At 38.7% G+C, this 23,753-nt stretch overlaps 1 protein-coding gene across 7 annotated transcripts in view; it reads right to left on the bottom strand.

Moving 5' to 3' along the window:
• Positions 1-23,753, bottom strand: part of LOC111871485 (mini-chromosome maintenance complex-binding protein) — a 44,657-nt gene that overhangs the window by 17,901 nt on the left and 3,003 nt on the right. For 4 of the 7 annotated variants that reach the window (XM_033754278.1, XM_023864641.2, XM_023864640.2 and 1 more), the window contains exons 4-6: positions 20,636-20,718; positions 4,469-4,560; positions 3,568-3,750 (exon numbers count right to left, since the gene is read on the bottom strand). In XM_033754278.1, the coding sequence (XP_033610169.1) occupies positions 3,568-3,750; positions 4,469-4,471 (186 nt within the window). In that variant the 5' untranslated portion in view covers positions 4,472-4,560; positions 20,636-20,718. Of the gene's footprint in view, positions 1-3,567; positions 3,751-4,390; positions 4,561-8,389; positions 8,562-20,635; positions 20,719-23,753 lie in introns of those variants that run through there. The other 3 variants (XM_033754280.1, XM_023864639.2, XM_033754279.1) reach the window with 3 other exon arrangements.

The raw sequence follows: 23,753 nt of genomic DNA, 5'->3' as shown, positions 1-23,753 counted from the left end.
GAAATGTTTTAAATATTTGGGTAGCTTGTTAACAGATGATGGAAGATGTACTAGTGAAATTAAATCCAGGATTGCCGTGGCAAAAGCTGCATTTAGCAAGAAGAAGAATCTTTTTACCAGCAAATTGTACTTAAATTTGAGGAAGAAACTATTGCAATGCTACATTTGGAGCCTAGCTCTGTATGGGAATGAAACTTGGACACTTAGGGCAGTAGATCAGAAACATCTGGAAAGTTTCGAAATGTGGTGTTGGAGAAGGATGGAGAAGATCAGTTGGACCGATTATATGAGAAATGAAGAAGTGTTAATTAGAGTCAGTGAGCAGAGGAATATCCTACACGAAATAAGAAAACGGAAGGCTAATTGGATTGGTCATGTTTTACGCAGAAACTGCCTTCTAAAAGAAGTTATCGAAGGAAAGATAGAGGGGCGGATAGAAGTGACAAGAAGACGTAAGAAGATGCTGGATGACCTTGGGGACAGAAGAGGATACTGTCATTTGAAGGAGAAAGCTCTAGATCGCATTAAATGGAGGACTTGTTTTGGAAGAGACTGTTGACCTGTCGTCTTGACAGATTACTGATGATGATATTGTGTGCATGTAATTACTACGAGTATATGGGCAAATACCAAGTTTGGAATGCAATGGGTCTGATAAAGCATCTTACTGGGAAGATTAATTTCGCTTGTAACACCAAGGCAACTTCAAGAAACATGTTTCTTTCAGATTCTTTACATAAATTAACTACGCCATTAAAAAGAATATGTCTTTTACAGTCACAGTAATTATGAATATTACTGTATACAGATTTGAACAAGTCTTCTAAATGATGTGGGAAAATATCAAAATGACTACAACAAACAATACTTTCATGGAGATGGAATTCAGTTGGCTGTTAATATTGGGCAGGTTGACATGCCTGCCTCACATTACTGCTGATTTAGCTGATATAGCTGCTAGCCCACTTTACAACCAATAAATGTAACATAAGGGTACCAACTCATCTGTACCATTACCTTTCTTGGTGCACATTTCATTTGAAATTGGGTACACCATGACCAAACCAATTTACTTCTGCAGGCAATAAACAATAAGCAATCCAGTATTCTTGAAAGCAGTAATACTGCAGAGATTATGAACATTCCGGACTCTCGTTTGGGTAGATTCAACTTCAGAAAATGATATCAAGTTTGAATTTCTTACACTGCAAAGTGATTCTCAGTAATCAGACATTGTATTGCAAGCTGGCAGCCATACAATAGCATACAAAAAGACAACTGGCACCACTGCTGACAGTCATAGTTGAGTTATGAGTACTTAGGGCAGAAAAGTGTTAACATTGCAGCATAACGAACTGAACTCACTCCAACCCCAGCTTTACCATAAACATCACCCACTGACAAATTTTCTATTTTTATTAGTTCTTGTGTGATTTTGAGACAAAATTCTGGGCATCCCTACATTTGTGTAGTGACTGGGCATGGACGTTCTCACACAAAATGCATTCTCCATATAAAACAGAACTGTTATGCAATGTAAAGATTCATCTATACAGGATCATTGAAAAAGAATGCCAGGATTATAAAAAACTATCACTAAAAACTATTAAATATATCATCATGATTCAAGCGTTAAATTGCCAAGAAATGTCTGAAGTTTTTGTCTTACCTTAGTATGTTTTGATATCTGTTCCATTTGTTGCTTGGCAGATACTGAGATGGCATTCGATCTCATGCCAAGTCTGCTGACTCACATCCGCAGTTACCACTGCGATGGCAGCTGTGATCCTATCCACAGGTGCTGGAGATCCTGAATCTTTTCACCATACACAATGTTCTTGATGTATCACCACAAAAAGAAAATCCATCGGGGTAAGCTCTGGGCTTCTGGAATGCCAGAAGATTGGCGCACATCCCAATCCAGGTGTTCGGGAACTTTTCATTGGAGGCTTTGGAATCCCCCAATTCTAAACTCCAACAGGCAATCAACTTTTTAGGGCTTCTTACACAGGACTGTCTAATGTGCTCCACATTCTCTTCCAATGTTCCTGGTCAACCTGAAGATTTCTGTTTCACAACACTTCCTGTTTCTTTGAACTGTTTCAACCAATGATTCAGAGCCTTATCATCTGATGCTTTTTCTCCTGGATGAAACCTTTGCCACTTACGTTGCACCGTTACAACTGATTTCAATTCTGCATACCATAAAACAAATTCAGCCTTCTGTTGCATGGTCCACATCTCGCCTGACACTGACTCGCACTGGAAGGTAAAACTAGTGGGGCTTGGGAAGTCTAACAGCGGGCCTTGCAGGCAAGTTGTATCTTTTAGTCAACTGACAAAAGCATCTGAACTTTGCTCGCTACCCACCATCAACTGAGTATATCCAAAGTTACGTTCTTTTGCCAAATTTTAAAACTTCAATCATTTTGATATGTTTAACAGTTTTTCAATGACAGGCTTTTATTATCCCAGCATTCCTTTCTGATGACCCTGTATATTTCAGTTTTTCTCATACAGCTCTACATATAATTAATTTTATACTGAATTTAACAGCAGGGCATCTAGGAGGATTGTTATACAGGCATCCAGAGCCCTCAATGCTAAAGCACCTATAAGCCCACTCTATCACTGCATTATAAGCATTCTGTTGGTTTTTACATCTTTCTTGGTACCCCAAGTCTCATGTAATGACTACCCTATGAAGATCTCCAAATGACTCACATTTTCTGCATGAGACATATAATAATACTGTAAACTATAAAAAGCTATCCCTACAACAGGCCATGGGAGCCCATAGAATTGTGAGATGTCAAGGCTCCCACATTCTTCTAGGCAGCTGGCTCAGATGGCAGTGAGGCTGCCCTTTAACCACAGAAAGATTCCTCGTACTCATTTCTGTTAGAGGCTAAGGTGACCCCTGGGCCATAGTGCGGCTGGAAGGATGAGGTCCACTGAAAAATCCAATGACCTCATTGGGAATCAAACCTGCAATCTTCCAGCTTGTAGCTTAGTGCCTCAACGAGGTACATTACTGCATGACCCAAATGTGGCCTATAAGGGAGGAATACTTTTCATTTTCTACATTTTAACACCTATTTAGTTTTAGAATAACATTTCCACAATATTATTTTGGATACATCATGATTTGTATTGTTCAGACTAAGACTGCTTTCAACATTACAATTTGCAGCCCAAGAAGCAAACACAATTTTCAAATAAACCCTTTAAGAATACTGACAACCTTGAATGAAAAAAACATATTACAAATGTATTCAGACTTCATTAACTATCCATCTAACATAAAGGTTTCTGAAGAAGGTGTAATACAATAAATTTTTTACTCCTTAAAACACTATTCAACATCTTGGCATATTTATAAACCAAATACACCAGACCTGCTTCTGCCATCAGGCATATCTGAGAGTCAGGAACCTAACAGTGCTTGTCCTTAGAGATGGCTCACCTGAATCACTGGACAACAAATGCATGCCACTGACTTTCTCTATTCAGCAGCCAGTAACTGAACTACCTCTACTCAGCAAACATGTGTTACAAGTTACTCACGCCGCAGGCTGGTATATCCCGGTATTTGCCCATCTTGACTGTTGTCTGCTTGGTAATGCTGTCCTGCACCTCATACTGTTCAAGGTACATTTCAGGGTTCTGCATGTCCTGGATCATCCCTGTGAATCTGACAAGTTGCTGGTCCACTACATCATGAAGTGCAACTGAATTCAGGGATGGGATCTGAAATTACAGGACACACACCAAATTTATTGCTAATAATTTACCAAATTCCTTCCTCATTCATAAATCACTATGACTTGTATCGCACTTAACCAACCAGGCTGGCTTGCTGGTAACACTCCAGACTCATATTTGATAGGCGCTAAGTCTGGATCTCAGCTGAGATATCAGTTGTCCTGGTGGTTTTCCTCAGCCCTTCCAGACAAATGCTGGGACAGTACCTCAGATTAGGCCACAAATGCTTTATTCCAAATACAGTACCATATAATTCAGCTGCATATAGTCTAAATACCAACAGGGTTGTAAGATCTGCACCCCCCCCCCAAAAAAGAGCTACGATACTAATTAGGCAAAATTACTGCACTGTGGTTTACTGACTCCTTCTACGATCCTTATGCATAGCGCAAAAATGAAAAAACAAAGGAAATTTCGTGTCTGGCGATTAAGTGTTTCATCCTGAAAACCACGTAATGCATTTTAATGAAATTTGGTATTGAGGTTGCACAAGTAAAGACTGATTATGGAATAACAGCAAAAACTACAAAAAAATACAGTTTGTTGCTTTTAGTCTATGATACAGAACTGCGCTGTTGTACTACCAACACGTTTGTAGATTGTAGGCTACAGCAGATACGACAACCTTCAGTAGGACCTTGTCCTCTGTCTCCCACAACAGCAGTACTGTACTGTGATGACACTGCCACTATGTTCTCATTACCATGTTCCAGTTCCTCGGATCATTCAGCTGGTCTTTACATTGGACCTCATTTGCTTCCCAATATGGTAGGAAACAGGACTCCAGCTTGCTACCTAGAACACATACAATAGAAAAAAACATTCTAGGTTACAAGTGAAAATGCAGGCAATGAAATAAAAAAGTGAACTGAGTCAAAATTTTACATAATGTATGCTTTCTGTATGGGAACTTGGAAAAAAAACTGCCAATGAGGAGCCTGATGGCCAGAAGTGAGATCTTTCTCTTTGTCACCAGTCACATTGGTTCCACACCTCACGCTGCCTCCTATCCAATGAGAACTTGAGGCTTGGCTTAACTGACCACAGCATAAGTCCCATCTTTCTGAGTACAGGTATCCTTCATTAGCCACGATCTCACATTATGCAATGCTATAATGGGTATTCTATTTCAAACTGGAGCCATGATGCATGAAGTAAAACTGCAATAAAGTGATGCGGACGACAGATGAGCTCTGCAATCTGTGTTGACACAAGTGCACCCAACCGTGCAAAGTTGCTCTACAGTTGCAGGCAGTTATTGCGTGAAATACCCCCACACTCTTCTTTGGCCTGGATTAGTAAGTAGGGACAGGTGAATCTCTGAGAGAAGGGTTCTGCACTATGTCAAGAACTGAACTGATCAGGAAATGGAGTTAAGCATATTATAAAAGGTACATAAACTTCAAGTAGAGCTAATACTTTCAACATGCACAGAATGAAATTACCCAATAACACAAAAGTGTCATCACATTCCCTGAAGTTATCACAAATACCACACCTAAAAATCAAACCTATGGAAATGTGACCAGACCATGACCCTTCAGACACCAGACAATACGTGCTCACATGTTCTCCAGCTTCACACTTATGAACAAAGGAATTATTATGGTGCAAAGTGACATAAGTCCAGTAGCTGCACTCCCCACAAGTACATAACCCAGAGTCATCATGCAGAGAGAATTTATATTTCCTGTAAGACTAGCAGTGGGGCCGCGCCATAGCTCAAGCGGCTAGTCGCTGGCTTCCCCACCCCCACGGCGGCCCGGGTTGGATCCTGGGCCTTGTCAAGTGGGATTTGTGGTGGACAAAGTGGCGCTGGGGCAGGTTTTCTCCGAGTACTTCGGTTTCCCCTGCCAATCTTCATTCCACCAATTGCTCCACAATCACCCTCACCTGTCATCCGGGGCTGGTACAATATGCCAGAAGTGGCCGCAGTACAAGGGACTTAGTCCCACCCCACTAGCAATAAAAAGAAAAAGACTAGCAGTGACCCTAAGGCTTCCCACTGGTCCTCACTGTATGCCCCAACAGTTTGACCTAATATGGTTTGCATCCTGCTGTAAGGTTAAAGTAATTTAAATTGTAGCAAAGCTTTTATCTAGGCATGCTGCAGTCACCCCATCCTCAAGAACACTCAGATCACCCCCATTTATGTCACTGATGTGGAGCCATACTGGTGCTGGAAGATGCCTGTCACCCTGTAGGGTGAACAATGAAGAGGTTAGCACATTCCAAAACATCAGTGGAAGACTACAAGACTTGTGTGGAAATATTCAGCAAAATTTGGAAAACGCTATGGAAACTTTGAGAAGGTCAGGTGTACCGTAGTTCAACATATATACCTGCGCTGGCCACTCTGAAACTTTCTATCTTGAGTACCCTACAGTCTGTCACAGATGGAACATTACTCTGAGAGTGAAAGTCAATGCTGTCCCAGCTTACACACTGATTATAGCGTAAATCAAGGGTTGTCCAATCTGTATTCGATCTTTTGTAATAAACAAGTTATGCTACTTTTCTGGAGCTTTCACACTTCACATATTCGTGTCTTTGGCTCAGCTCCAACCAGCGCTCAGCCATGGTGACTGCAGAACCCATAACACGCCTGGGAGACAGAGTATACAACATACAGCCAACATAGCCAATGCCACAGGAATTCCTGAATTGATCTTGAGAACCATTAGGAAGCAAGCTGTTAAAACTGAGGAAAAGCATAAGTGCAATGTGCATGACAGTTACAAAGACCAGACGAAGTGGGCTGCTGAATATGAAGAACTGGAAAGGATGCTGGCTGAATAGATGGAACTATAGTACCAACATATCATTCCTTTATCCACCACGATCATTCAAGATAATGCAAAATGCTAGTTTAATGGGATGAATGCCACTGGTCCAGATCCAAAAAAGATATTTTATAGGACACCATGGATTCCACACTTTAAGTTAGAAGGCAAGATTTGCCAACCTACAAACTTGGAGCCTTCAATTTCTGAGTAACAACCTATCCAGTCTAATATTGCTGGTGTCTTTGCTCTCGCCAGGATCCAGAGGGTCATCCGATTATTTATTTCAACTGTAAAATAAATTATGTTAATGATAAAGCAAGCAACTACAGCAAAATTTCTGGTTTGCAACTTACGCTCATGGAGCCCTAGCATAAGATGTTAGAATTAACTCTGTGACTTCACTATATGCAGCCACTTCTAGGAACACAGTAATCACAGGCAACAAGCGATGCTTGCAGTCAGCTGCTGCTTTGTGCACAGCTACATCAGCATCAGTCACTATATGCAACTGCATAGCTTTCAAAGTGGTTCTTGTTTTATACGTAATCCGATGCATAATTAATTCTAAATCAGACCTACACGAGATTGTAAAATGGTAAAATCGTAAGCAAGAGCATTAATTCTCTTTTAGTGAACTCAATACAACTGACTGTATATAGATCAATAAACATCTTGAAACCATAATGAGCACATAACAGGCCTGGGTCATGGGGCTGTGTTGCTGCCCGTACGTCAGGCAATTGTGTACAGAAACCATTCAGGTTCCACCATAGCAGGTCCATCATGAATGTTCAAGAGGAAAGCTGTAAAAAATGTGTACTGGCCCATCCTACTCAGGAGCCATAAGTAACTGAAATCAGGGTACACAATACTACATCATACACAGAATAAAAGATTTTGAGCTTCTAATGTATGAACTACAACCATACTGCTCATTTTACAGGTGTCAGGATATATTATTATAATAGCATAAGAGATACGTTCTGCAGGAGAAAATAGTCTGTGGAGTGGGAGTTTTAGAGCCACTGGTCTGAAGCATAGGAAGAAAAGTCTCAGAAATGTGCGCCAACATTGATTACCTCCTTACCAAATATAACAGAACTCTTATCAAGAACTGGCAGCATTTCTCAGTAACAAGCAAAAAATAAATGTGGAATTATGTAGCAAATAACACGAATACACTGGTTATAGTCTCATTTTATTCTAGGGATATGTTCCTGAAGACCTAACATAATTCAAAGCATGCTTCCTCATAGGTACAATTGTAAATTAAGGGTGATGACTTTGCTCATAGAGACTTTACTAATTTTTTTTAACTCACTCTTCCAAATTCGCATAAAATGCAACCACAACGTAATATTAATTCCGGGTAAATCAACACAACGTAAATTACATAAACTTTTTAGTCGGTTACTTTATGACACTGTCAGCATCACATCGTAAGATAGATGAAATATGCAGAATAGATGTCCAAGGAAGTGCCCGCTGCCTGAGACACTACCACATTTTCTTGCAGGCATTGTGGAAAATCACCAAGAACCTCAGTTAAGGAAGCCCTCGCACCTCCCGAATACAATTGTGGAACGTAACTGCTCGGTTAAATTCTGAACCCTTACACTTAACTCCATATACTTTAAACGATTCACACACAACACAAACGAATACAACTTAAGTAAAAATTTAGAGTTTGATGTTATTAGGGCGGTGAATGGGGCCTCTACATTGCACACCATACCACATGGCTCCATAACCAAAACCACAGCTATTTTTTGAAATCGTGAAACCCAGTTATCACATACTAGTAAAAGAACTTAATAAACCCCAACCCTACAACTTACCTTCCATACTTCTGGACGTTCTGGACCACAAATGAACGAAAGCCTAAACTCTTCTTCGATAAACTGATAAAAAGAACTCCAACCAGAGACAACACAACAAAACAGACTTCCCGGCTTCACTCAGGCGCCAAGAGGAACAACGACTACAAAGACGCAGCAGAGCTGCCAATAGTAGTAGTGGGTACAACGGAACTCGTGTTAATCGGCACGGAAGGCACGGAATGTGAGGAAACTTGGCCATGTTTAATTTCCGCTTTAAGTTATGATACAGAAGAGAACGAGGATAAGCATGTAACCCTAATACTATGTAAATACGTTTTCTGAAAAGTGCATATATAAAAAATACGTAAGATTCAAAGCTCTCGCGGCAAATAAATGCCCTAAAATTTTCTCAGGCGGTCAGCCTTATTTTTTGTTGGCTAGAAAGGGTTGTCTATTCCATATTTTCTATGAGAAAAATCGAATTTGCACGTTGAGAATACTGAGATTGAAGAAAGCAGTCTTCTGGGATTTGGCACCGAGTATATGTGGTGTTAACCGACGTTTCGGAGGAACGTATCGCCTCCATCTTCAGGGTAGAAGAAAAAATATAAGAAATCTGCAAGCGAAGAGACCGTGAGAACCGGTAAAATCAGACTGTGCCAAATCCCAGAAGACTGCTTTCTTCATAGTCAGCGCCGTGAAAGCCTCAAATCTTAAATACTGAGATTGTTTGGATATACAGTCTTTGAGACGGTGAAAGAACGGAATATCACACACTGAGTTAGTCAATAATTTCTACGGCCGATGATTTCTTTTTTCGTTTGGTTGTTCGTTCTCTATCCTGTTACAGCTCTATGGCGTGGGGCACATTATTAGTGCTGATTCCGGGGGGGGGGGCGAAAAGTGGAAAAACCACTTGACATATAAGGTTCTATCGTTCTTAGTATTAATATAATCAATATAAATTACCAAACAAACACGTCTGATACCACATCCAAAGCGTGTTCATGTTAGGAACTACAACACCCCAATATGGATAGGAAATATGAATATTTTCGTATTTTCTCAATTCAGAGCAACCTGCATATAGTATTCTCGCATCACACCTATGCAGTCTGCAATACTCAAATATATTTGGGCATATCAAATGTTCATAAATGCAATTTTCCGAAATACTGATCTCTCTGAACGATTTCAGTCCAGTAGAATATAATTAATAGGAGTGACTATTAAATTTCCTACATTTCCCTAAATATTCTCCTTTTGAATGCTGGACTTATTCCGGTTGTAACATTCTTGTAGCATATCTGAAACTTCTACATGATGTCTGAAAACACTTTATGTATTTATTTTGTCTCTATAGATCAGCTATGCATATTAACTTGTAATTAGTTAGAACTGTTAAATCACAAGCTGTAATTTAACGGGTATTACACGTTACAAGCAATATGCACTAGATCTCAGAGCATAATCACTACTAACAACTGGTGAGCAAAAATATCTTAACTTCTATGTGACTTCAAATATACCATTAAATGAGTTTGCTAAATTTTCAAGAATACTCAATACATGTAACAAAAACAGTAATACATATTAACAAGCTATTTTTGAAACAAGATTTGTCAGAGCAGGTAATGTAATTATGAACTCTTACTATCTCATACATTCTGTGAACTTACACTGCCAGTCTCTAAGAGTATCTGGTGGTCTTCCTGAAAATCGTCACCACTTGAGGACCTCTGGTTACATATCTGGCAGATTTAGATAGTTTCTCAAAATGAAACCTTTGCAAAACTCACTTTTGGGATATGGTAATACTTTGCCCCACTGCTGCTCATAGACCACAATGATATTTAGTCCTTTCTTTTCTTGTGATGAATAGGATTAACAATTTAGGTGCTCCATATTCTGGATCTGATACATTCTCACCATACAAACAGAACAAACCAACACAATACAAATGCCCAGAACACAAGGCATATCTGTCTAAACATTAAGAATGAGATACACTAAAACTGAAAGATGCTATTGTGAAATATATGTACATATTCATTATGACCTACACTAAAGACAAGGAATTAAGCCCAATGGATCAACACCTTCAGCTTATGCTTTCACCTCCAGCACAGTTTCCCACATTCTCATCCAGTTTTTATGCCTTCTGCACTTATAAACTTGGCATGTTAACTTTTCCTACAAACAAGCATGTTTGGAATGCTGATGTAGGTCAGACAGGGCTGTATTTCACTGTACAGTTCCAAAATTGTTCATAAGAAAGAAATATTACATACTGTTTCTAATACTTGTATTTACTGTTCAAGTAACAAAGCCAGTACAGTCATATTTTAAAACATTCAACCATCAATATAAATGCACTTTGCAACTCATGTAAAGATATGGTGTGTGGCTCATCTGAGTTTATCTTGACGTTCCTTTATGCAGGTGATAACATCCATCGTCATCAAGCAGTCTGTCTTGTGCATCCACTTTCTAATGTACACTTTACTCTTCATCCAACACCATAAACAAAAACCTAACAAGGTTAGGTCTAGAGATCTTGGTGACCAATTAATGGTACTGCCATGACCGGTCCACCAATTAGGTAAAGTGTCATTGAGACATTGCATCGTATGTCAGTTATGATAAGAAGGGGCTCTGTCATGCTGAAAGTACACAGCAATCCATGTAACCAAAGGAACATCCTCTAGTTCAGGCATGTCCAACTTCAAACAGGTTGAGATCAACTTTTTAGTGTCAAAACTGCCACCCCCTCCTATCAAAATACCTNGTCGCTTGCAGATTTACCTATACTTTTTCTTCAACCCTGAAGATGGGGGCGATACGTTCCTCCGAAACGTCGGTTAACACCACATATACACGGCGCCAAATCCCAGAAGACTGCTTTCTTCACGACACATGATGTTTGTTGTAAAAGCAACATTCACTGAAAGTACAGACTACTTTAACATATATTTTCCCTTCAAAATTTGAATATAATCATATTATATTACAAGTTAATTTACATGCTTTTAACGTATAATTTCCTTATATGCCTATGAGATCGACCTAAAATCGTCCCGCGATCGATGCATTGGACATACCTGCTCTAGTTGTTCTGGCAACCCATTCTGCAGAAAGTCTAGGTAATTATGTCCTGTCATATGTTCATCTAAAATAACGGGGTCAATCAACATGGCATTAATTACACCACATCACACAGTGATAGAGAAATGATGTTGAAAGTTTGTTTCCACATATCATGTGGACTGTTGTGAGACCACCAATGTAAATTATGTGTTGTTGATTCCGTTACAGGTAGCTTTGTCAGTGAATAATACTAATGGAAGTAATTTGTGTTTAGTATGTAACCAATGACAAAATTCTAGACAACTGCCAACGTTCCCTGAGTGTAAGTTTTGCACACTCTTTGGCCGAAATAAGTAAAAGCCGTCATCATGCAATGTTTGCCATACATATGTTTGTGAAACAGTAAAACATGAAGAAAGTCTTTGCATGCTAGTGGTAGGACTACGCTGTACCTTTTCAAGAATGTTTTCCTGTTGCTCCACTTTTTCACATACTCATTCAGATGAAACATGAGCACTGGGAAGCATACAACGTTCACAGAATGTATTGAAGACCTTGGAAAACACTCTATGATCTGGAATTCTACACACAGGAAACTGTCGATGGTATTCTTCAACAACAGCAGTGGCACTTCCATCGCAGAAGCCATAAACATATAGCATATGAACTTATTTGGCATTTGTGAAGATGTACAGCACTTTTCACAACACTCCTACAATGTCACTATCAAGAGTCACAACGGCCAACTAACGCTGAACACCAATTCACAAGCTTCAGACAGTGGTGCAGTACAGCAGGAGGGAAGGACAGTACTGGGCACCAAATCCAAACTACTGTACAGCTCTATCTCGGAAACCATTCGGAATTGGACTAGCACATATACACTTTTTTGCTTAGAGTGACTGATACTATGACATCCCAGAATACTGACCTTTCCTCCTGGGACCCCAGAATATTGATTTAATCATGGATTTCCTAGCAGCATAGAGAAAATTCAGATATTTTAAAAGATGAAAACTTGGATGAAGCATTCTTCTGTGCAACAGATTACAACTAGAAGCATCTCACCATATATAATTACAACAGGATTCATACTTCAACTGTAAAAAATGAAACATCATACAAAATGTGGTGTTTATGCTGCTAGTGAAATATGAACTTCAAGAAACACATCATTAAGCTGCAATAAGTAATCACTTGCAACACTTTTATACTTTCCTGAGCTGAATATAAATGGAGATAACCACTTCTACTGTTGTACAGGTTCACTTAAGGGACTCTGTTACCAAATCCCACATAACAGAAGTTCTAAATTCAGATGTTAACGGATTATCTCAAACATGACAGCAATTGTGAGCAACTAGCTGCTTCCTTACTGAAAATTTTTCCCTACAAATTTCACACTCAAAACGCTTTTCACCACTGTGTGTGTGTAGATGTGTGACGAGATTTCCTCTTGATGAAAATCCTCTACCACAATTGGCACATATGAATGGTGTTTCTCCAGTATGGATGCGTCTATGTATGATGAGGTTTCCATGCACTGAAAAACCCTTCTTACAAATATTACACCTAAATGGCTTTTCCCCAGTGTGTGCACGTTGATGTGAAACAAGATGTCCACTGACTGAGAAACTTCTCCCACAAACTTCACACTTAAACGGTTTCTCACCTGTGTGAGTGCGCTTGTGTTTCACTAGACTTCCATTCTCTGAGAAACCCTTCCCACAGACGTCACACCTAAAAGGCTTCTCTCCTGTGTGAGTACGCTGATGTGAAATAAGGTGTCCTCTAACAGAGAACCCTTTCCCACAAATTTCACATTTGTAAGATTTCTCACCAGTGTGTGTGCGTTGGTGTCTAGACAGATTGCCATTCAAAGAGAAATTTTTACCACAAATATTACACCTGAAAGGTTTCTCACCAGTATGTATACGACGATGTTTGAAAAGGTTTCCTCTCAAAGAGAATCCTTTCCCACAAATCTCACAAGTGAAGTGCCTGTCATCACTGCACATTCTCTGATGTTCATCACAATGTCTGGAAAATGGTTTCACAGAAATGTCACAGTTGTGTCGTTTTTTATCAAAGTGTGTGTGTAGATGTGCAACAAGATATCCATTCCTCGAAAATCCTGTCCCACAAATCTTACATTTGAATGGCTTCTTGACAGAATGTACACGCTGATGTGTGACAAAGAGAGCCTTGTCAGGGAATCCTTCCGCACAAACATTACATTTTAAAGGCCACTCAACACTGTGATGATATTCAGAACTCACTGTTGAGGACCAGACTCTGCCTTCAGTGTAGTACGCTTCAGCACTGTAACCATACCACTATTATATTATTAGTATATCCTATTCCAGCAATTCCTAACATTTCCTTCATGCATCTCATTGGTCATTTTGTACCCCCCCCCCCAAAGAAAAACTAGTCCCACATAGCAAAACAGTTTTCTTTTGTCAACAAGTGTATTTTTCCCAAATATGTAGCTTTTACTGCTATATTAATATTAGTGAAAATTCTCATCTTCCAGATATCATGTCTCTCCCACCCAACTGTTTAGGCCTACCAATGGAATGCAACCCACCAGCTGAGAAATACTGCCCTAAGGAAACTGAATTCCAACTGTGCAATTATGGGGAAAGTATGGGGTACAGGAATGGACTAAATAAATACAGTAGAACTTGGTTATAACGTCATCAAAGGGACCTAAAAATAGTGTCGTTATAAACGAACGCCGTCGTAACCGAAATGGGCACTTCCACAGTAGCCTTATGTTAGTCATGTAAAAATCTACCAAAAACCGAGTTAAAATATTGCATTTTTTAGTGAAAAACGTAGTTAAGTACAGACTAACGTAACATTAACGTGGAATTAATATGGATTCTCCATATCGTTTGTACTGTAGAATTCCCCAAACCAAATTTGCGGCATAAATCAGCTTTTTTCCTTCAATTTTCTATTTCACGAATCACTTTAACTTTCTCTTCAATGCTTAAAACTTTCCTTTTCATTGCCATATTTTCGCCACTGCACTTCTCTGGGTTTAGGCAGGAACACTATAGGGTAAGTAGACAATGTGAGGCCCTGTTAGACGAGATTCTAGGAAAGGAATGCAGTTAACAACCTGCCGCGTCCTCTTGCACTATTCACACAGTCCCACCCCACACCCTTGTTTTCGCATAAAACCCACGCTCTTCTTGCAGCCCGCGGTCGTATTCTTCCAGGACAGTCACGTCAGCAAGTAGAGAAAGTGAGGGTGGGCAGACACATCGAACTTTCCCACGATATCAGAGAAATTCAGGAATGAAAATGACGTTACATACGAGGTTGATGCATTTGTGCATGTCGTACTAAGCAAGGTATAAAAACAGTTGCTTTATGAGGAATTAGTTCGTACCATTGAATACTTGACGCAACAGACAAGGTGTCGCAGAAACCGATGTTGCTATAACCAAGTTTTACTGTACTTCACATTAAGAAATGAGAAAAAATGCCAAAACTTCAACAATTTCCTAAAATCAATCAGTACTGGTGGAAGTACTATCTTATTCATGTTATTGTGTGATGTTGTTTCAGTAAGGAACTATGTATTTTATGCAATCAAGCATACAGTCAAGTAAAAATCTGTGTAGTAGTTGGAAAGTTTGAAGTGAAGTTACAGGATTTTCAAAGTAATTTAATGATATCCATAAAACTCAACTGTAAAGATCAATCCACTACTATTAATATCTTCTGATTTTTGTGAAACAAAACTCAAACATTACTATCAACCAACCCCTCCCCCCCTCACAAAAAAAACATTCAAGATTGCAGGTACACTAGCTTGGCCAATGGAAGTTTGGGAAAGGAAATAAATCATAATTCACTACAATATTTTACCCTCCATCACAAAGTACAACATTTTGCTACACTCCTAAGACTCAGGACACTTCTGATGTCTCGGTACACTAACGACATTCTTTGCAAGGTTATGGATAATATCACCCTATCATATTTTAGAAAAATATGTAATTTCTCTGACACAATGTCTGTTTAAAAATAAGATGATATACACAAATGGCAACACAAATATAAAAAATGTAGTTTTTTGTGATAAAAGATGATTATCAATAAAAGGAAATTGTACATCTGGACAAATAAATAATTATAATCATCCTAATGATCATCCTGCTGTATTTGTGAATATGACATTCATCTCCCTTAAGTAAAATTGAGCTCCCAGAAATAAATCATAATGAAATTTCTCTATATATTTTCCTGTGATATAACTTCACAAGCATCTCAGCATCTGACCCACAGCCATGGACGGCACAGTCTGCCTGCGTCTGCACCTAACTGTAACGAAAGCTACATGATATTAGCAATGTAATTTGCTTAGTGGGGGGTGGAGTCCAACTGGGTTCACTCGGCATGGCAGCCACTGATTGGCCTATTGTAGCATGCCCCAGGTGATTATGATGATGGAGAATTTGATGGAATGAAGATTGGCACTGGAAACTGAAGTACTTGGAGAAAACCCACCCCAGCACCAATTTGTTTACCAGAAATCCCACTTGAGCTATGGCGCGGCCATGTTAGCAACGTAAGTGGAAATGTGAAAGCTGTGACGAAAGATAATACTGATATTTAGGTCAATGAAAGGGTATATGCATATTGTAACCAGTCAGACTTGGGTTTGAGTCCAGGATAATCTGAGTAATAATGGTAGTCTTTTTTTTTTATTGCTAGAGGGGTGGGACTAAGTCCCTTTTACTGCGGCCACTTCTGGCCTATTGTACCAGCTCCAGATGATAGACGAAGGTGATTGTGGAGCAATTGGTGGCCTTAGGACCTCTGTGACGCGTTCCTAGTTGAACAAGTTGTACATCTGTCCAAGGAGCCATCCTCAAAAGGGTGAAGAAGGGGCATAAATCTCTAGCTCATTTAACACTGTGACAGTTTTCAAATACCTTGGGCTCTGAGGTATCTTGATCAGGACGCTGAGTGGTGAAAATAAGGAAAATGCAGTGACAACTTAAAATATCTTTAAATCACAGGTGGGCAAGTTCTACTCCCATAACTGAAGGGTGCAACAATAACATTACTCTCAACCTTTGAAACACAGACTGAAACTTATTTTGGAGACCAGTGGGAAAACTTGCAGTAAAACATACATGGAGGTCGTGCCATAGCTCAGGCTTCCCACCTTGGTGGCTGAAGTTTGAGCCTGGGTTAGGTCATGTGGGATTTGTGGTGGACAAAGTCACAGTGGGGCAGGTTTTCTCTGAGTACCTCGGTTTCCCCTGCCAATTCTCATTCCACTTTAATCATCACCTATCATCCGGAGATGGTACAATAGGCCAAATAGCGGGTGATGTACCAAGTCAACACAGTCTTAGCCCACCCCCAGAAACTTAAAAAAAAAAAAAATACATTCACTGGTTTCCTCTCCCAGTGGTAACAACTCTGCAGAGGAGGTCATCACAACAACATATTCAAGTCTGACTTTTCATGAACTGAACAGCAAGAAAGGAGGTTTGTAAACTTGATACAACAGTACTAGGGTGTCAAGATTGCTCACCTACATAACTACTTAGCATGATGTCACATCATTTCAATTACAGTAAAACTTGGTTATAGCAACATCGGTTTCTGCGACACCTTGTCTATTGCGTCAAATATTCAATGGTACGAACTAATTCCTCATAAAGCAACTGTTTTTATACCTTGCTTAGTACGACATGCACAAATGCATCAACCTCGTATGTAACGTCATTTTCATTCCTGAATTTCTCTGATATCGTGGGAAAGTTCGATGTGTCTGCCCACCCTCACTTTCTCTACTTGTTGACGTGACTGTCCTGGAAGAATACGACCGCGGGCTGCAAGAGGAGCGTGGGTTTTATGCGAAAACAAGGGTTTGGGGTGGGACTGCGTGAATAGTGCAAGAGGACGCGGCAGGTTGTTAACTGCATTCCTTTCCTAGAATCTCGTCTAACAGGACCTCACATTGTCTACTTACCCTATAGTGTTCCTGCCTAAACCCAGAGAAGTGCAGTAGCGAAAACATGGCAATGAAAAGGAAAGTTTTAAGCACTGAAGAGAAAGTTAAAGTGATTCATGAAATATTGTGTGTATTGTCAGTGAAAAGCACTGTAATATGTATTTGATATTACACATTTGGGCAATTCCACGTTAGCACGTTAGTACGTTAGTCTGTACTTAACTATGTATTTCACTAAAAAATGCAACATTTTAACTCGGTTTTTGGTAGATTTTTACGTGACTAACATAAGGATACTGTGGAAGTGCCCATTTCGGTTACAACGACATTCCTTTATAACGACACTATTTTCAGGTCCCTTTGATGACGTTATAACCAAGTTCTACTGTATTTAAAAACGAACTGCTCATCACAAGTTATAACTAATGGCATACAATGCCAACTTTAAAGAAGTGCATGCAATCAGTCACTAATACATAATAACATTTAACATGACAATTTATGCACCATATACTTAAACATATAAAATATTCAAATTAATAAGCACTATGTAAGGCCATAATTGCACATGCATAGTAGGCTGCACTTAGAGTTTCAGGTTAAGAATTTTGAATAAATAATACCTCATATGTAAGCTGCAACAGATTTCACTTGTGTGAAAATAAAACTTTTTAACTGCGCTTGTGATACTTCTTTGTAATCATCAGCCTTTACAGTAATTTTTCAGTGATGTCACATTCTTCTGATTTCCAGGAATCAACTGTGTTGGCTACTCTCGTGCAATCAAAATATGCCACTATAGCAGTAATATGTTGGAATCTTTTCATCTGTGCAATAGCGTGTCAGATAAGAATCTTGACAACTGACCAAAGTCACTAAAAATGCATCATGGAATACAATTTATGTGGTAGGAAAATGAAAATCATTGGACTGCCAAAAGAAAGTAACGTTTTCTGACACTTCATGCCACAGTAAAATATGACCATGGCTTGTCAGCAGTAAGCACAATACTCATATAAAATAGAAAATTCACACAGCAGAAATTGTAGAGGTCAGCTCTGACCATGTGACAGCTGGATCATGCTGATCTGACTACATAAGAACTGAGTAATACTTCATGAACACTTTTAAACTGCAACTAAAATTTGATGGCAGCTTTATCAGTAGCAAGTAAAAAGGCAAGTGTCATCATAAAAATTCTACTATAATGAAATAAATATAAATGGACAAGAGTGACAACAATTTACTGTGGCGTCACTCTGATAAAGAAAGCTGTTAACACAGTACAACTAAAGACCAGATAGCGATCTAAGGTACCTTCATTAAAAACAGTTAATTACAATACCACTGCTATGTTTTTACAACTAATTTTGTAGAGACGTGTTACCAATGACTTAACAACAGCAGGGCATTAATTCTTGGTAAGTTCATATCAACATTTTCCATTTTTCTCACACACTAATGGTGTTTACTGAGGCACAACTTCAACACCAGGGTCATGGGCTCAGTCCTCTATAGAAAAACATTCTTTATTCTGAGGAACAAGTTTCTCTAAAAGAATTACATAACATTTCATATATAAGTCACACCCCAATTTTTTAGAGTAAATTTTTCTTGCAATTATGTGGCTTACACATGCAAAAATATGATATAACAACATCTGCATTGTGTGAGTGATATTTCAGTAGGTCCCATCTCCAAGCGTGCCAAAATAATCTTCCTAACTATTAAAAAAAATCNGTATGACTCACGGCAAATTGCAGCCGCGGCGCGCACTTGATTGTACGCACTGTAGCTATAGCCTGCTATTCCCTCACTTCCCCACATCTCATTGAGCCGTACAACAACTCAGTCCTCAACAAAACCTCATGCTCCACTGAAAAACTGAGCTATCATAACATTCCTCACTAGCCATAGCAGTAATGATAACCTGGGCACAAATGGTATCATATCAACATGCTGTCTCAAACATAATCAGGCTCCTTGCCAAATACGACATTAAGAGAACTCACACTTGTGTGAAGAAACATATCCACATGCTTATACCTACACAAAAGACAAAATATGATGAAAAGTTCCATGCATATATTGCATCCCATGTGAGTGCAGAAAAAGGTGTAGGTTGGACTCATGGGCAGAACCATCAAGACCAGATGTCAGAACACGTTACACACACACATAACACTTCGGCCAGCCAGAGAAGTCATCAGAGACAGCACACTTAGAGCACGGCATGGTATTGAATTGTGCAGCACCTCCTAACCAGATAAAGCAACAGGATACATGGACTGCTTGCTAAAGGAGGCTATCAAGATCACACTGCACCCCAGGAAGTTTAACAGGCACAGAAATCCCAAACTTATTCAGTCCTGGTACCCAGTAACTTACATGATCAAGCAATACTGATAGACACCAATCCAGAGACAAGGCCAAACCAAGCGAACTCATGACTACACCCACAAGCCCACCACTGCCTTCTTCTCAGTTCTGTTCACAAGATACAGGTTGGTATATAGACGGGACAGTTTGGATCCGATGTTACGAATTAAGCATCTATCCCCCCCCCCAAGCTCCAGATCATGATAACATCTATTTAATGCCCACACATGACAAAAATCATAAATGCTGAGTTGTTGTCACATTACTTTCCAAACATGTGGAAGGACACAAATATAATATCCGTACCAACATCCAATAAGAACTGCATCTTTCCACAAGGCAGATGGCCAATTAGCTTGGACACCACTCAATAAACAAGCATATTCAGTACCATCAGGCCATATTACTGACAAATAATTTGCATTCTCACCATGATGAGACACAATGTTACAACTACTAAGCCTCACCAAACATATGACCGACAAGTTCAATAACAGGGCACACACAGCAGCCATATTCAATACATCCAAAGCATATAACACAGTCTGGTCAACAGGAATGATAGAAATTATACAGAGCCAGAAAACAGGGATCAATTATACTCCTTGAGTTTTTTAACAAAAACACAATGGTTGGTAGGGGCAAATTATTTGAGCATATATCTTGAAAAAAGACCTTAATGCGGAAAATGCACATCAAAGCTGTGTATTATAAAGAAAGCAGTGCTCCACTGTCATAACGTGGGTTCAATTAGGAAAGTCAACTATTAAAAAGAACTACTACAATGAATTATTTATCACCACACTCACCCCTGAGGCAACAATCCGTATTCCTCTGTTGTTACTTCAGCCTTAATCTCTTGCTTGAGTTCATTAACACCCCACAGCTCGTCCTGCAATCCAGGCACAAGGCACTTATACTCAACGTACAGTGTGTTGTGTTACTGCCACACAAAATTACATTCTGTTCAATCTGATATCATACGCACCACCCCTCATATGCTGGTTCTATATGCCCCGAGTTCTTCAACATAAGAGTAAAACCTAACCACATAATTTTCAATCTGTATTTTTAACATTTCTTGTAACATTATTAACCAACAGCTGCTTCGTCATCATAACTGGTTAGTTCCTCAATTTTAAACACCATGCATGTGCTTAAATACTCACATTCACTCCAGGTATACAGATTGTAAGTCACTAGGTCTCAAACCATGCTATAAGAATAACAGAATAAGAATAAGAACCTATAAGAACCTATAACCTATAAGAATAGGTTAAATAGGTTAAATAGGCTAAATAGCCGAAACATGTTGTTAATCTATTTTCAAATTTGATGTGTTGTGACTGATAAATATAGTGCTCATCATTTAATTATTATATTAGCATAAAATTATATTGTTCTTCTTATTATTCTATTATTGTATCATTGTATTGTCTTATTGTATCGTTATATTGGATTATAGAGTGTTTTGATTTGTCCTATGTCATGTATAATGATCCATGGATGTGAAGTGAATAAATAAATAAATAAATAAATAAATAAATATACATCTTGAATTCTCTAACAAACTGTTTTGGTTTCAAGCTGGTAAAAAATGGGTTCAATAAATAAAAGTAATAAATAATTCAATGGTTACAAACCATTGAATAACTTCAATATTTAGAAACCAACTAGTTGTAAACAAATTTTCAAATCATTACATATATTACCTTTACCATCTTTGTATATATACGAAATTTTAATATACATAAAATCCAATTTAAATGATTTCACAACCAACTCAGGATTACACTCATACAATACAAGGAAAAAAGACGACTTACACATCGTCCCATGTAATACAAGTCTATACAAGAACAACTTTAACAATGTAGGAATTCGACTGCTAAATCATTTACCACTACATATTAAAGAGATACCAGTACTATTCAAGTTCAGAAGTGCTTTGAAAACTTACCTACTTAATCATTGCTTCTACAAAGTGGATGAGTTTCTCTTGTATGGGGCAAGCACTAGCTCTAATCAATTATAATCACATAAGTAATGAATAATTGGTTTTGGAATCGCTACTGCGCAGTTTTCTTTTCCCTTTTCCAGCAACCAAGCTAACACAGTGGAGATTTACCGGAACAGGCTACTCTGGAGATATGCAGACTTCAAGAAGCTTCACCAGCACTACAGAGACCAGGACCATAAACTACAGTGAAGCAACATACCAGACAATATTATCTCTAAGGCCGTGCCACAGCTTAAGCGGTTAGTCGCTGGCTTCCCACCGAGGCGGTCTGGTCCAGTGGGATTTGTGATGGACAAAGTGGCACTGGGGCAGGTTTTCTCCGAGTACTTCGGTTTCCCCTGCCAATCTTCATTCCATCAAACTCTCCATAACCATAACCACCCAGGATATATATCATTCGAATCATAATTTTATTATCTTTGTATACTATTATATCATTGTGTTATATATTGTATTATTATTATTATTATTATTATTATTATTATTATTATTATTACTATTACTATTATTATTATTACTTATTGTATTGTAAAGTATTTGACTTGTCCTATATCATGTACAATGATCCATGGATATGATATGAAATAAATAAATAAATAGAATTTATTTGCTTTGTATTTCTGCAACAATGAATGAACCAGTTCCATTTGTTTATTTATACGAATTTCAAACCAGATTTTTCAACCAGTCTGGACCCTCTCAGTTCCAATGGAAGTAGTAGTTAAAGAAGCAATATGAGCACATTTCCTTTCGCTTCTTTGTGTGTTTTCTTTCACAGTGCTGCCAGTATCTCAGTTTATATAGTGGTAAGTGACAGAATGACTGAAGAATAAAGACTGTACTATTCTGGCACTTGCCTACAACAACTGAGGAAAACCACAAAATACCTCAGTCAGGATAGCCAGTGTCTGAACTCAGATTCAAACCAAGCACCTCCTGAATACAAGTCTAGAAACTTACTGGTGCACCAACCTCCTCAATGCTTCCTTCTCAAGCAGTCAAATGAAATGTAATGGTTCTGTCACATTTTTTAACTATACATTTATATAAAGTACAGCAAAGGTATCCCTGTAACAGGCCCTGGAGGCCCATAGGGTTGTGAGATGTTGAGGTGCCCACATTTTCTAGACAATCGGCTCATAGATGGCAGCAAGGTTGTCAGCCTTACACGCCGGCCGCCCTTTACCCCCAAGAATATTCCTGGTACTCATTTCTGTTAGAGGCTGAGTCAACCCCTGGGCCAAATTGCGGCTGGAAGGATTAGGTCAATTGAAAAAAATCCAGTGACCTCACTGGGACTTGAACCCAAGACCTTCTGGCTCGTAGCATAGTGCCTCAACCAACTACGCTGCCGCGTGCTCCTATACATTTATATATGTTGTCTAATGACGCACTAACTTCAACATATATTTTACATAGTATCCATTCTGAAGGAGTTAAAAAATAATGGAATAGATCATCCAACATATCAATGCAAAACAAATAACAGAAAACGGCTGCCTTAAATGCAAACACTATTTTTGCCATGTTCAAAAGAGAAACTTGTAAAAATGTGCTCATTACTTTCACCACATCTGTCCCTATCCATCTATCCACATGTAACATCATGACAACTGTTTAATGGATTTTCATGAAATTTTATACTGGAGAGTTTTACTAAAATATGTCAGAGCATTCCACTTTTTAACTGAAATAGAAGAACTGACTGAGCTACCTCACTTCACCTCACTTATAATCAAACACTAATCATCCAGCCAGTAGGAAGTCATTACATTGATACACTGAATTTGGTTCCTGTAAAACTAAAACCAATAAACATCGTAGGTCTAAAAAATAATCAAAAACCTGACGTGTATACACTTTTTGTGTATCACAGAAATGGAAAGAAATACACTTACATATAGATT

The sequence above is a fragment of the Cryptotermes secundus genome, unplaced genomic scaffold (assembly GCF_002891405.2).
Source record: "Cryptotermes secundus unplaced genomic scaffold, Csec_1.0 scaffold549, whole genome shotgun sequence".
In the NCBI taxonomy this organism is placed as follows: Eukaryota; Metazoa; Arthropoda; class Insecta; order Blattodea; family Kalotermitidae; genus Cryptotermes; species Cryptotermes secundus.
The sequence above is the reverse complement of the archived record's forward strand: the minus strand, read 5'-3'. Positions and strand labels throughout refer to the sequence as shown.